The 15742-nt window shown below is 37.3% G+C and overlaps 1 protein-coding gene across 9 annotated transcripts in view; it reads left to right on the top strand.

Moving 5' to 3' along the window:
- The window catches only part of LOC123754253 (RNA-binding protein 24-B), a 180043-nt gene extending 168254 nt beyond the window's left edge, over nucleotides 1-11789 (top strand). For 7 of the 9 annotated variants that reach the window (XM_045736469.2, XM_045736474.2, XM_045736468.2 and 4 more), the window contains 3 exons: nucleotides 6673-6890; nucleotides 8528-8608; nucleotides 8729-11789. In XM_045736469.2, coding sequence (XP_045592425.1) covers nucleotides 6673-6890; nucleotides 8528-8608; nucleotides 8729-8874 — 445 coding nt within the window. In that variant the 3' untranslated portion in view covers nucleotides 8875-11789. The remainder of the gene's footprint in view (nucleotides 1-6672; nucleotides 6891-8527; nucleotides 8609-8728) is intronic. The other 2 variants (XM_045736472.2, XM_045736477.2) reach the window with 1 other exon arrangement.
- The last annotated feature ends 3953 nt before the right edge of the window (nucleotides 11790-15742 follow it).

Genomic DNA, 15742 nt, shown 5'->3' with positions numbered 1-15742 from the left:
ACCCAGCAGTAAATACGTACCTGGGATTTACTCAGGTGATGTGGGCTGCGTCCTGGGGCATTGTGTGTGTTTGAGAGAAATATACCTGGGGAAATATGATGGAGAAAAGTAGATCAGTAGCTATTATTATTATTATTTTCTACCACAGACGTGGCCACACATTTACAATGCTAACCAGCATATATACATTTTCTTCTGTCCTCCATGGTCAGGGTTAGAGATATGTTAAACAATATGTCAATCAACAACAAAGTGATTGTAGTGGTTTAAAATGTTAATCTAATTTACATACATACACAAATTTACATGTGTCCTACATAAACAGTGTACGAGGTGGTGTAGGTCAGAGTCAGTCCATTAGACAACCAGCGGTTAGAAAGGAAATTGAAATTGAAATAAGTTTATTGAGGTAAAATACACACAAAGGGATGAGGTAGCTCAAGCTATTCTCACCCCGTTCAGTACAACGTGTTAGTACATACATAGACACACATCACAAACAATAAACCTGTTACCAAACATTCTGAGAGATAAACATGTACATTTCCTCCTTCACAAGTGGTATGGTATCAGACGTACACAAATACTTTTGATTAGAAAGGCGGAGTCAAAGTTAACAGCTCGATCCTGCAGGCACAAATAGTAAACACACACACACACACACACACACACACACACACACACACACACACACACACACACACACACACACACACACACAATGAAGTACTTAATGAAACGGACAGAGAGACAGATCTAGGAGTTGATATCACACCAAACCTGTCTCCTGAAGCCCACATAAAAAGAATAACGTCTGCGGCATATGCGAGGCTGGCTAACATCAGAACAGCGTTCAGGAACCTGTGTAAGGAATCATTCTGAATCTTGTACACCACATATGTCAGACCAATCCTGGAGTATGCGGCCCCAGCATGGAGCCCGTACCTTGTCAAGCATAAGACTAAGCTGGAAAGAGTTCAAAGATATGCCACTAGACTAGTCCCAGAACTAAGAGGCATGAGTTACGAGGAAAGACTGCGGGAAATGCACCTTACGACACTGGAAGACAGAAGAGTAAGGGGAGACATGATCACTACCTACAAAATCCTCAGGGGAATCGACCGGGTAGACAAGGATAAACTATTCAACACTGGTGGTACGCGAACAAGGGGACACAGGTGGAAACTGAGTACCCACATGAGCCACAAAGACGTTAGAAGGAACTTTTTCAGTGTCAGAGTAGTTAATAAATGGAATGCATTAGGAAGTTATGTGGTGGAGGCTGACTCCATACACAGTTTCAAATGTAGATATGATAGAGCCCAGTAGGCTCAGGAACCTGTACACCAGTTGATTGACAGTTGAGAGGCGGGACCAAAGAGCCAAAGCTCCACCCCCGCAAGCACAAATAGGTGATTACAAATAGGTGAGTACACACAATTTAATGTTAATAAATGCCATGTTATGGAATGTGGAATAGGAGAACATGAACCATTCAAACTACGATAGTCAACCATTCTAACAACGATAGTCAAGAACCATTCAAACTACGATAGTCAAGAACCATTCAAACTACGATAGTCAAGAACCATTCAAACTACGATAGTCAAGAACCATTCAAACTACGATAGTCAAGAACCATTCAAACTACGATAGTCAAGAACCATTCAAACTACGATAGTCAAGAACCATTCAAACTACGATAGTCAAGAACCATTCAAACTACAATAGTCAACAACCATTCAAACTACGATAGTCAACAACCATTCTAACTACGATAGTCAATAACCATTATAACAACGATAGTCAAGAACCATTCAAACAACGATAGTCAACAACCATTATAACAACGATAGTCAACAACCATTCAAACAACGATAGTCAACAACCATTGAACATTCCAGTATGGAGTATAATAAATACACAGGACTCGACGGGTTCTTTAATGATAACGTATTGGGGTGATCAACCAGGTTGTGAGGACGTTACCGGCATGAAACATGCTCGTGTGTGTACTCACCTAGTTGTGCTTGCGGGGGTTGAGCTTTGGCTCTCTGGTCCCGCCTCTCAACCGTCAATCAACTGGTGTACAGATTCCTGAGCCTACTGGGCTCTATCATACTTATATTTGAAACCGTGTATGGAGTCAGCCTCCACAGCCTGTGTGTGTAATTACCTAAGTGCAGTTACAGGATGAGAGCTACGCTCGTGGTATCCCGTCTTCCCAGCACTCTTTGTCATATAACGCTTTGAAACTACTGATGGTCTTGGCCTCCACCACCTTCTCACCTAACTTGTTCCAACCGTCTACCACTCTGTTTGCGAAAGTGAATTTTCTTATATTTCTCCGGCAGCTTTGTTTAGTTAGTTTAAATCTATGACCTCTTGTTCTTAAAGTTCCTGGTCTCAGGAAATCTTCCCTATCGATTTTATCAATTTCTGTTACTATTTTGTATGTAGTGATCATATCACCACTTTTTCTTCTGTCTTCTAGTTTTGGCATATTTAATGCCTCTAACCTCTCCTCGTAGCTCTTGCCCTTCAGTTCTGGGAGCCACTTAGTAGCATGTCTTTGCACCTTTTCCAGTTTGTTGATGTGCTTCTTAAGATATGGGCACCACACAACCGCTGCATATTCTAGCTTTGGCCTAACAAAAGTCGTGAACAATTTCTTTAGTATATCGCTATCCATGTATTTAAAAGCAGTTCTGAAGTTAGAAAGCGTGGCATAGGCTCCTCGCACAATATTCTTTATGTGGTCCTCAGGTGATAGTTTTCTATCTAGAACCACCCCTAGATCTCTTTCTTTATCAGAATTCTTAAAAGATTTCTCACATAATATATAGGTTGTGTGGGGTCTATGTTCTCCTATTCCTCATTCCATAACATGGCATTTATTAACATTAAATTCCATTTGCCAAGTGGTGCTCCATATACTTATTTTGTCCAGGTCATCTTGAAGGGCATGACAATCATCTAAGTTTGTTATCCTTCCTATTATCTTAGCATCATCAGCAAACATGTTCATATAATTCTGTATACCAACTGGTAGATCATTTATGTAGACAATAAACATCACTGGTGCAAGAACTGAACCCTGTGGTACTCCACTTGTGACATTTCTCCATTCCGATACATTGCCTCTGATCACTGCCCTCATTTTTCTATCAGTCAGAAAATTTTTCATCCATGTTATAAGTTTACCTGTCACCCCTCCAATATTTTCCAGTTTCCAGAAATGTGTATTCACCTAGTTGTACTTGCGGGGGTTGAGCTCTGCTCTTTTGGCCCGCCTCTCAACTATCAATCAACTGTTCCTAACTGTAGTCTCCGTGGTGTAGTGGTAAGACACTCGCCTGGTGTTCCGCGAGCGCTTTGTCATGGGTTCGTATCCTGGCCGGGGAGGATTTACTGGGCGCAAATCCTTAACTGTAGCCTCTGTTTAACTCAACAGTAAAATGTGTACTTGGTTGTAACAACGATTCTTCGCGGCGGGGATCGTATTCCAGGGACCTGCCCGAAACGCTACGCGTACTAGTGGCTGTACAACAATGTAACAACTCTTGTATATATTTAAAAAAAAAAAAAAAATTCTTTCCCCCCCCCCAGGAAGCAGCTCGTGACAGCTGACTAACTCCCAGGTACCTATTTACTGCTAGGTAACAGGGGCATAGAGTAAAAGAAACTCTGCCCATTGTTTCTCGCCGGCGCCTGGGATCGAACCCGGGACCACAGGATCACGCGTCCAGCGTGCTGTCCGCTCAGCCACCTGCCCACTAAGTGTGTGTGTGTGTGGGGAGGGGGAGGGAAGGGGGGGTAGGTTAATGTGGTGAGCGACTAGTGACCTATAATTGTGACCCATGAATACTGCACTCGCCCGGTCCTGGCCTCACCTCTTGCCAAATACCCTGAGCTTACTACCATAAGTCACAGGAGCAAGTGTCTTTCTTTCCCTCAATACTTGTCCACCTGCACCCTTCCTCCTCCTTGACACCCTTGCCAGACCTCCTCCTTGACACCCTTGCCAGACCTCTCCCTCCTCCTTGACACCCATGCCAGACCTCTCCCTCCTTGACACCCATGCCAGACCTCTCCCTCCTCCTTGACACCCTTGCCAGACCTCCTCCTTGACACCCATGCCAGACCTCTCCCTCCTTGACACCCATGCCAGACCTCTCCCTCCTCCTTGACACCCATGCCAGACCTCTCCCTCCTTGACACCCATGCCAGACCTCTCCCTCCTCCTTGACACCCTTGCCAGACCTCTCCCTCCTCCTTGACACCCATGCCAGACCTCTCCCTCCTCCTTGACACCCATGCCGGACCTCTCCCTCCTCCTTGACACCCATGCCAGACCTCTCCCTCCTCCTTGACACCCATGCCAGACCTCTCCCTCCTCCTTGACACCCATGCCAGACCTCTCCCTCCTCCTTGACACCCCTCCCTCCTCCTTGACACCCATGCCAGACCTCTCCCTCCTCCTTGACACCCATGCCAGACCTCTCCCTCCTCCTTGACACCCATGCCAGACCTCTCCCTCCTCCTTGACACCCATGCCAGACCTCTCCCTCCTCCTTGACACCCATGCCAGACCTCTCCCTCCTCCTTGACACCCATGCCAGACCTCTCCCTCCTCCTTGACACCCTTGCCAGACCTCCTCCTTGACACCCATGCCAGACCTCTCCCTCCTCCTTGACACCCATGCCAGACCTCTCCCTCCTCCTTGACACCCTTGCCAGACCTCCTCCTTGACACCCATGCCAGACCTCTCCCTCCTCCTTGACACCCATGCCAGACCTCTCCCTCCTCCTTGACACCCTTGCCAGACCTCCTCCTTGACACCCATGCCAGACCTCTCCCTCCTCCTTGACACCCATGCCAGACCTCTCCCTCCTCCTTGACACCCTTGCCAGACCTCCTCCTTGACACCCATGCCAGACCTCTCCCTCTAAAAAAAAAAGAAGCATACTACTGTACTGACATTTACCATACTACTGATGGCGCCCAGTACACCACTCATGAGACAGCACCACTCTGTACACCACTCATGAGACAGCACCACCCTGTACACCACTCATGAGACAGCACCACTCTGTACACCACTCATGAGACAGCACCACTCTGTACACCACTCATGAGACAGCACCACCCTGTACACCACTCATGAGACAGCACCACCCTGTACACCACTTAAAAGACAGCACCACCCTGTACACCACTTAAAAGACAGCACCACCCTGTACACCACTTAAAAGACAGAACCACCCTGTACACCACTTAAAAGACAGCACCACCCTGTACACCACTTAAAAGACAGCACCACCCTGTACACCACTTAAAAGACAGAACCACCCTGTACACCACTCATGAGACAGCACCACCCTGTACACCACTCAAAAGACAGCACCACCCTGTATAACAGTCACTCAATTGTACACTATCAACATAAAATCATAGCACCGATTGTAACAAATAGCAAATTGACATTGTCACAATAACTTAATTTATCATTATTATCACTAAATGAAAATTACTGGACAAGATTACACATTATTTTACAATGTTTAGTATAGTTTATCAAGATTTAGCATCTTGTAACAAGATTTGTCATTACTGAATATCACTCAATGTGACATCTCATTTATTTAAATGTACAGTAATGTCATTTAGTATACCATACCACTCAAAATACTGCTTGACCTTCCAATACAAATTAATACCCACAATTTGTTATCATGTCATATAATTTAACGCAATATATCATACTATTTAACGTTTTCACTTAATCATGGCACACAATAAAATAATGTAACTTCACTCAGTAAAACTTTATGAATTTGTTAACAAAATTAAGTGCTTTAAGATTAAAACTGTAACATTCTGAAAATAAATCTGTATTTAATTGTAAATATAGGCTATTCAGCATGTTAACAGAAATGTCGTACACAAAACAAGCATAAATGATTAATGTGAAGTTAGTTAATTATAGCCCCTATAAATATGTTGGTCTAGAGCCTTAACAACCCTGGGAAGTCGAGGTATGAGAGTTTGATTTCATGCAATGCCCTCAATAGTTTCCAATTGGTAGTGAACCTGAACAGTCCCCAGGGGAAACTGTATCATAAAATTGGAAACCCTCCAAACTTTCACAACACAATTCTGGTTATATGAACTGAATTAGATTTTTTGCAACATGTAAGAATGTTGTGTGGGAGAGAGTGAGGAACATTATGTGTGGGAGGGTGAGGAGCATTGTGTGGGAGAGACTGAAGAACATTGTGTGGGAGAGGGTGAGGAACATTGTGTGGGAGAGACTGAGACTGTGGGAGAATGAGAGGAAACTTACCATGGTAACACCTGATAATTCGGCTAACCAAGTACTGTGTATGATTAGTGTCATGAGAATTAATTAGGAATACAGTTCATATATAACAGGCAACTTATTTTATTTTAATAAATTCAAAGCTCATTAAATACATAAATATATAATTTTGTAAAATGTTATCAGTCATATTAATGAGGTAAATTTCTGTGTTTGCAGTATTTCTATTTGTGTGCACAAGAGTTGCAGATCAGATGCCAAGACAGATTATCACATTTCAGGATGTTCTTTAAAAGATTAACCCATATGGTTCTTCACTTATGATACCGATATTATCTTTGTATTTCAGACTTCATCCAAATTACATATACCACCCGTCCTACCTGCCCACTGCTGCCGGCCTCCTGCCCATGACACACTCTCCCATCAACCACGCTGCTGCTGCGCTCACATCTGCAGGCCAACAGGCATATTTTGATTATGCTACTGCTGCAGCTGCATACCCAGGAACCTACCAGGCAGCAGCTGCGACCAGCATGGAGCCATACGCCGCAGCTGTATCTGCAGGTACAACACACAGTTCAGTTTATATGAAAGCTTACTACATACAGTACTATATTTATGTGGTCAGTTTTGAGAGTTCTGCTTTTTTGGCTTGGTCTACTCAATCAACCTGGCTATCGCTGCTTGTGGCAGAGAAGGCATAACAATCTAGCTCATACGGTACCATTTGCAGGACCTTGACAAATTTCTCTTTTAAAACCAACAATTGTTCCATTCCAGCATCCTTATATTTGTTGATACAGTATATATATATATATATATATATATATATATATATATATATATATATATATATATATATATATATATATATATATATATATATATATATATATATATATATATATATATATATATATATATATATATATATATATATATATATATATATATATTTACATCTTTATTGACAATTATTTTTTTTTCAATTTTCCCTAATCCGAGTAATTCAATTAGGTCTCATTAGAGTGAGGATAATGCTCGTATTCACTGTTACACAGGACGAAGGATCATACTCAAGACAATAGGTCAAAACCGTAGGCTGAAGCACATCATGTGTGTGTGTATATTCAGCCTTGTTCGCATATATATATATATATATATATATATATATATATATATATATATATATATATATATATATATATATATATATATATATACATATATATATATATATATATATATATATATATATATATATATACATATATATATATATATATATATATATATATATATATATATATATATATATATATATATAGAGAGAGAGAGAGAGAGAGAGAGAGAGAGAGAGAGAGAGAGACAGAGACAGAGAGACAGAGAGACACAGAGACACAGAGACAGAGAGACAGAGAGACACAGAGACACAGAGACACAGAGACACAGAGACACAGAGACACAGAGACACAGAGAGAGAGAGAGAGAGAGAGAGAGAGAGAGAGAGAGAGAGAGAGAGAGAGAGAGAGAGAGAGAGAGAGAGAGAGAGAGAGAGAGAGACACAGAGACACAGAGACAGAGACAGAGACAGACAGACAGACAGACAGACAGATGGAGCAATAGAGAGAAACATAGATAGACAGAGACAGAGACAGAGACATAGATAGACAGAGACAGAGAGAGAGACACAGACATAGAGAGACAGAGACAGAGAGAGAGAGACAGACATAGAGAGACAGAGACAGACAGAGAGAGAGACAGACATAGACATAGACATAGAGAGAGACAGACATAGACATAGACATAGAGAGAGAGAGACAGACATAGAGACAGAGAGACAAGCCAGGCCTTAGGCCCAGTTTCAAAAGTTGAACTCTCATAATTAGCCACAGTAATGTAAAATAAATAATTTCTTGCTATGTATCAATTCCAAATACAGGTACTGTTCATTTTAATTATAACTATATTATTGTGCAAAGTTAAAACATAACAGTTATTACCGTACTTCATAGAAACTTTTAAATACAACTTCTTTTATTTAAATGTTATTAGCATAAGGCATGTACAGTAATATGGACATTTCTTATTTTCACTAAAGCATTAAATAAATTTATTGATCCTTCCAAGGATGCACAAATCTAGTGGAAATAAAGTACAGTATACAGTACAATTACAGTACATGTATTTTATATTCACAGTAACCCACTTGGGGGTGAGCCACATGAACACTCACATTTGCAATGAGGAATCAGTTGTCTTGATGCCTGATCTACTTAAAGGTTATTACCCTATTTTAGAAGTCTTGTCCTATACTCTGCATTGCAGTATAGATTGATAAAAAGATGCTTATATGACATTATCTTTATGTTACTGTTATTGCTCACTGTTATCTCCTACAGCCTCAGCCATGTCTCAGTATGCAGCAGCCATGCCTGGTTATTCCTGGTCGCTACCACCAGCAGCCTCTGCTGCCGCTGCTGGAACCATCCCTCTATCACATTATCAGCCCGCCCAGCCCCAACTACAAGAGGCTCGAATGCAGTAGAGTTCCCTACAGTTGCGCCAAGATGAGAAGTATCCAGGGATTTACTAGTGCTGGAATTAACCAGCATGATCCTCAGTGGGTGCCAGGTCAACCATTATTGCCTGATCATTCACAATCATCCTAATATCATCCCATCCTGGAGTTACACTTCTAATGAATGTTCTAATAGGGTTGGAGCCTCTTTCCTCCATGGTCTTCTACCCTAAAGAAACATACACCAGGCAGTTGGGCTCCACCACAGGCCACTGCCACCCTGGTTGTGAACACTTAATGACCCGCTCACACCCACATCAGTCATGCATTGGCCAGCCAGGGTGGGTGTGGGCGTGGATTGAGCTACAAGCACAATGCTGACGATGCTCACATTTCTGTAAATTGGTGTTCATGACATATCTAGGGATCATTGTCATGATCTCGCCTTTGTAAACACAATATTTGAATGAAAATGTTTAAATGAATGCTGTTGTACAAGATAGTTGAAAGTGAAGTTCATATAGCTATGTAAGATTGAATACAGTTACAGTGCTTTAAAGATTTTTGTTTAAATCTTGTAGTAATGCTAAGTTCTTTTCATCAATCTCCAATTTTTTGTTAGGGAATATAGCCTGCAAAATATAATTTAGAGGCCAAGTATTCTGTGATGACTCGCCTAAGGCAGCCATAGCCCATTTCCATCCATGATAATCTGCCAATTGTTCCTCATATCAGGTCTGTACTGTAGTTGCATTCTCCATTTCTTTGACTAAAGCTAAAATATTTTATTGTTTCTTATGCTGTCCCTCAGTTGCATATTATTGATATTATGAAGTAAGTAGTTTTTTTTTTATTTTCTATGACATCAGATTCCATACCTGATGTGCTGTAATTTTTCCCTGAAACTACAGTAGTGACAACTTCTAATAATATTTTCCTCATTATTTTCTTATTAGAATATTTCTTAATATTAATTATTTATAATTTTTACTCATTTAACTAACCTTGTTTACTTGCTTTGATGCCATATAATGTTAACTATAGAAGTAAATATTATAATTTTTGACGTTCCTCAATGAAATGTGGGTGTCATCATGTATGCAATTTCTCAGAGAGCATATAAATGCAAATACATATATCGTTGATAGTGAGGATTTCCACATTACACTTAGCGCGTCATAGGTTTTAAGATATTTAGGTGAGCCAGTTAGGATGTTAATTGATAGGCAATAATATTATTAATATGTTACAGTGGGAAGAACTTCTTCACTGTCTAAGTATTAGTTGGTTTCATCAAAAACCTTTTCAGGATTAAGTTTATAAAATATATACTGTATATATATATATTTGTGTGTGTGGTTTCTTGACATTTCATTTTATCTGAGATGTATAGAAGACACGTCAAGCAACATTCTGCAACATCTAGTCAGAATCTCTGCATTAATATCATGTCTGTGCCATATATTGCTCACAATGTGTGGCCTAAGACGACACATGTTAGCTAAATTCTTAACTGACAAATACCTTCCAAGAAATGTGAAATTGCCAATGTCATCCATCTTAAATCTAACCTTTGACTTATTGCTTCAAAATTTACTCTTTGAAATAGTATTTAAACACTACATTCTACAATTAGATATTGCACAAATGTTATTTTAATATAGTGTTTAGTTTATAATAATCAGCAATATGTTAAATATATAGTACTGAGTAAAGCATTATTTAAAATATACAAATTACCATGAAGAATACCACATGCAGTGACTTTATTTATTAAACGATATTTAATTCTTTATCTAGAATGAATGTGTGTTGTAACCTTTCTTAGCTAAGAAGCTGTCAAGATTTCTATAATTTTGTCATGAAACACAGCATTTGTAAAATATACAAAATGCTTTGTTGCATAGTTATAAGGTTAAAATATCAGAAGCATTAAATACATGTGGACGGACTTGTGTGTGTTAAGCACATTCTTACTTTGTGAAAAGTCATGGGAGTATTAATCTATAAAGGTAGCCAAAATTGCCATATTACACATTTTTAATGAGATTAGAACATTCAAAAGGTATTACAGTATATGTAACTCAAAATATTGGTGAATTATTACTGTAAAATAATTTAAGATAAATTGAAAAACAATTCAAATAATGGTACATTACATTATTCAGCAAGAGGTTGATGGTGTCCATCACCGTCACTGGCTACCTAATAGTTCATCTAGTCAGAAACATCACATGTATCTGTAATGCACGGTCCATGTTGCCTTATGAGTGCCTTTAATGGAGACTTGTTATTGCAGCTTCTAAGCCAGTATATGGTAATAAGATGATTTTCCAGTTATGTGAAGAAAAGAATCTTGTAATATTTACTGGCAACTTGTGAGGGCATTATGTAATAATCTTTTGTACAGTAAAACTGTGAGATTTCAGTCATCTGCAGGTAATGTAATGCGTAATGATGGAAGAAAATGAGCTGTTTGTGTACCAGACAGAAATCATGATATATTAAGTTAAGAAATATCTAGCGGTTTGTGAATTATTGATGCCTAATGTTGAAATAAATGTATTGGATACGAATGGACTTGTAGGTGTAATGTTCTTTATGCATACCAAGATATACTTTTTTGCTCCAGAAATTAAAATGTTACTTTTTTGGAAACACAAATGTAAAAGTGTATAATATGCCTATACCTATAATATGCCTCTACAGGTAATTGTACTGAGCATAGATTAAAGTATATCCAGTAACACTAATTTAAAGAAAACTTCATTAAATTTTTCTGAAGCTAATAATTAAAAACAATTATAGCATGCACAAAAAAAAAAGAAAAATAACTGAACCACAAAATATTCAAAGAATTACTGATTGATATTTACCTCTTTACATACTTTCACAGTATGTAGCATGCGATCAGTGTGTTTGCTCTCTATGCTGACTGAAGGTGTGTGTGTAGCCACATGGACAGTTAAGCTACTGTAGTCTCCGTACCTCATATACTGCCTTGTTCCTTCAAGTGGGAAATTCAACATTTGGCATCAATGGGGCTTAATAATGAATGACCTGAAGCAGGCCGATGATAATTTATGATTAATAATGGGGCAGAAGGTTTAAATATGTGAAGGGAAATGTTAGTATTATATCAATTGGTCATAGTTGCCCACAAAAACAGTGTTGTTGGAGAAAGGATATACTTTTCAACAATGTCTTTCTTCAGCAACATTCACACTACTGTGCCTTTATTAACAGCAGTACTCTTTCACTCAATACTAATGACACCTCTTAAGCCATGTTCCTGTTTCTTCATGTAACATACCGCTCTCTACTTTCCTATACCAGTACTTTCTTCCAAGATTCAATCTGTTGAATTGACCCTTAATCATACTTGCATGATTTTATTTTTTCTTGTGCAAGCAGCTGGCAACTGTTTCATACTTATAATGACCAAAGGGCATTTCCTCAGGCAGTAGAGTGACAGCAAGACAGTTCTTTACATGTTTTGTACATCACCGTGCTTCATGTGTATTCATGTACTGTACTGTACATTCATAAGATTACCAAATATTTTTAAATATATATATGCAACTGATTAAATTTTGTTATACACTTTATTATGACAACTAAACAAGTGTCTGTCATTCCACTACCTGTTAAAATGTCTGAAACCAATGCCAAGATTGTCTTGACAAACATTTTGAGTACAGCTCTTGACTACATTTAAAGTTACTATATCAAGAAAATCGGTAACAATTTTCTGTTTGTTTTTATGTAAATGTATGAACTTCCTGATTTGATAAGGAAAAAGAACTTACTGTAAATATATGTAAAAAAAAGAACCTTAAAGCAATCGTGAACACAGAGCTGAACCTTGAGTATAATTTTCAGTGCCTTTTAAACATAAATTAAAATGCTTAGAAAATGCTTCAAGTATTATATTCTTAGAAATTGTATACATTTTTAATGTAGATCTTGAATATTATCTTTAAACACATGGAGATTGAGGCATTTATTGCCAATATAATTTTTGCAGTTATTAGAAATGTTTGTAAAATAATCAGGTAAGATAGGAGCAGTCACTAAGGCTCATTAATTTATTAGATATTAAGTTATAGGCAAAAAATTTATGAAAAAAAGTAATCATGTATCATTGTTACTATTTGCTGTTATTAACTGTTAGACGATCTTTAAAAATTAAAAATCATATTGCAAACTATTGGTTCAGTTTGATTATATATATATATATATATATATATATATATATATATATATATATATATATATATATATATATATATATATATATATATATATATATATATATACATATATATATATATATATATATATATATATATATATATATATATATATATATATATATATATATAATATATATATATTTTTTTATGTAAACACATGTGTTTAGCTCCACATGTGTTTTTCAGCATGGGGACAAATTATTTCTTAAATTAATCTTTAAAATTTCATAATCATTCTTTGTATTATTTAAGTATTAAGGTTAATAATTTTGTATTGTTTTACTATCAAAATAATTTTTACATAATCTATAACTTACAATTATAAATGCACAAGATCGTCTTGCAGAAAAAATTGTCCACCAATTTTAGTGTTAAGCTAAATTAAATTTTTTGTTATATCTATTCTGATAGGTCTGAACATCCCTAATGTTGATGGGTTATTGAATTATCCACGTAAATATCAACAAAGGTTACTCTGCACAACACTCTATAAACAAACAAGCGAAAGTGCTGAATAGAGGAGAAACCTGCATCCTTCCAGTTATGTTCGGGTAGGCTGCGGAAGATCAGTATTCCTATTATAAATTTGATGTGTTTCGGTGCAGTATTAGTCCCAGAGCATAATACAGTTTGTAACAGGCATAGCAAATTGCTGCCTTTGGTAGTACAATCAAAGGTATTTAATATTACCAATCAATATGGCTGTGCAATCTCTGGACATGGCATTAGACACAAATATGTTTAACCTGTGAATATTGGTAGAGTAACACCATCCTGATGGGTTAAAGGTTGTTTGGCACATGGGAATGGAGAGAATTTTATTATTAGAAATTTTGTAATAATGGGTAACTTATGAAACAGTAATACAGGGAATTTTTCCAAAATCTGTCCGTTATCTTCATATACAATCGAGCACTTTACTCATCATAGGGCTGAATTTTGTTTTAAAGATATACTGTACAATGAATCTTAATTGTTTACTGTTTTATTTTATTTAAACAAGCATTTCAAACAAATACATGTACACTTCTAATTTAATACAATGCATTTACCTATATTTACTACATATTATACTGTATTATTATTACATTTATTTATTTTGTTTTATTATTTTATTCCTATTCCATTAATTTGTGCATCACATTTGGCACAAAAAACTTGTATTGTATACAATTGATTTAAACACTAATACATAATGCTGTTCTCGCACCGAGATAGTCATCATTACAGTAATGTGTTCAAGTTTTGGAGACTAATTTTGAGCATTTTATAAATAACAGCACGTTTGATCCAGGAACATGTGAATGTCAGCAAAATTAATAATATATATAAATATTAATGTAGTTTTTAGGAGTTTAAACTAGTAATATATAATCTTGAATTTTTTTTTATAACAACAATTAACTGTTTATTGTTTTCACACACACAAGATGTTTTAGTTTACTGTACATTGAAAGAGACAAAAGTAGATCTAATGCTCATCAATTAATTTTCAACAATAATAACCAGTAAATAGATCTTAGACTCTAATTACAATTAATTTGAATCACATATAATGATTTATAACAAGTAAGTTTTTTCTTTTACTTTATGTACTCTACATTCAATAATATGTATTGATTTTAGTAATTAAACTTCAAGTTTTGTATCTTATCTATTTTCATTTCAGCATTACTAACACTAGTGGGCAACAAAGCTAATTATTGTTGTTAAGATCTCTCCCTTCCCTTGTCCATATTCTTGTCTGCCAGATACAATTGCTATTATTTATTTTTTAATTTATTATAGGAAATAAACATAGTTATGAGAAGTTTGTGCTTAATTTGATACCTAGAATATTATTTGAATATATATAATTTGAACACTACTGTATTTTGAAGGGTCCTGGTAGTACAGTCAGGTTTGTTCCCGACTGACAATCAAGAATTCCGGGTTCGAATCCCGGGCGGAAGGGAAATAGTTGGGCACATTTCCTATCGCCCAATGCCTCTGTTTACCTAGCAGCAAGTAGGTGTCCAGGAGTTAGTCTGCTGGTTATAGGGTTGCATCCTTGGCGGGGTCAGTAATCCTGGGTCAATGTGAGGGGACCTTCACAAGGCTGCCTGTTCCCCAATGCACTGAATTATTAATTAAATTCATACTGCTCGTATGACATTCCATCATGTAAGCCTCCAGCTCAAGGCAGAGTAATGATACGCTGCCTTTCAGGCCAATTAACTGTTGAAACTATTAATTAAGTACCTCCAGGGCATTAAATGTGAACCTTGTAATGTTGTGTATACAGTACTTACAAAGACCTTACAACTACAGGGTGGTCCTTAAACCCTTTTGAATATAAATGCTAGACTTAATGGTTCTTTATCATCCGAAGAATATGTGGGTTCCTCTTGTCTGAAGGATCTGTGTGAGCTGTCATTCAAACAGTCTGTGCGAGTTCTTGTTTAATTTGTCTAGATGTAAAAGTTTGTGGACTTGCAAGCTTTAGCTGGGTCTAATATGGAAGAGCTCAATGCAGTTTCCTGCCAATGGGCAATCCTTCTGCCTCAAGCATTCATCTTGTGTACAGTGTCATTTTCAGCCTTATATTTGTCTTGTTTATTGTGAATGGGTAGCAACTCTGCTCAAGCCATTATTCTGGC

This window comes from Procambarus clarkii, chromosome 18, assembly GCF_040958095.1.
Source record: "Procambarus clarkii isolate CNS0578487 chromosome 18, FALCON_Pclarkii_2.0, whole genome shotgun sequence".
In the NCBI taxonomy this organism is placed as follows: Eukaryota; Metazoa; Arthropoda; class Malacostraca; order Decapoda; family Cambaridae; genus Procambarus; species Procambarus clarkii.
Note: the sequence above shows the minus strand (reverse complement) of the source record. Positions and strands in the feature narration are given on the sequence as shown.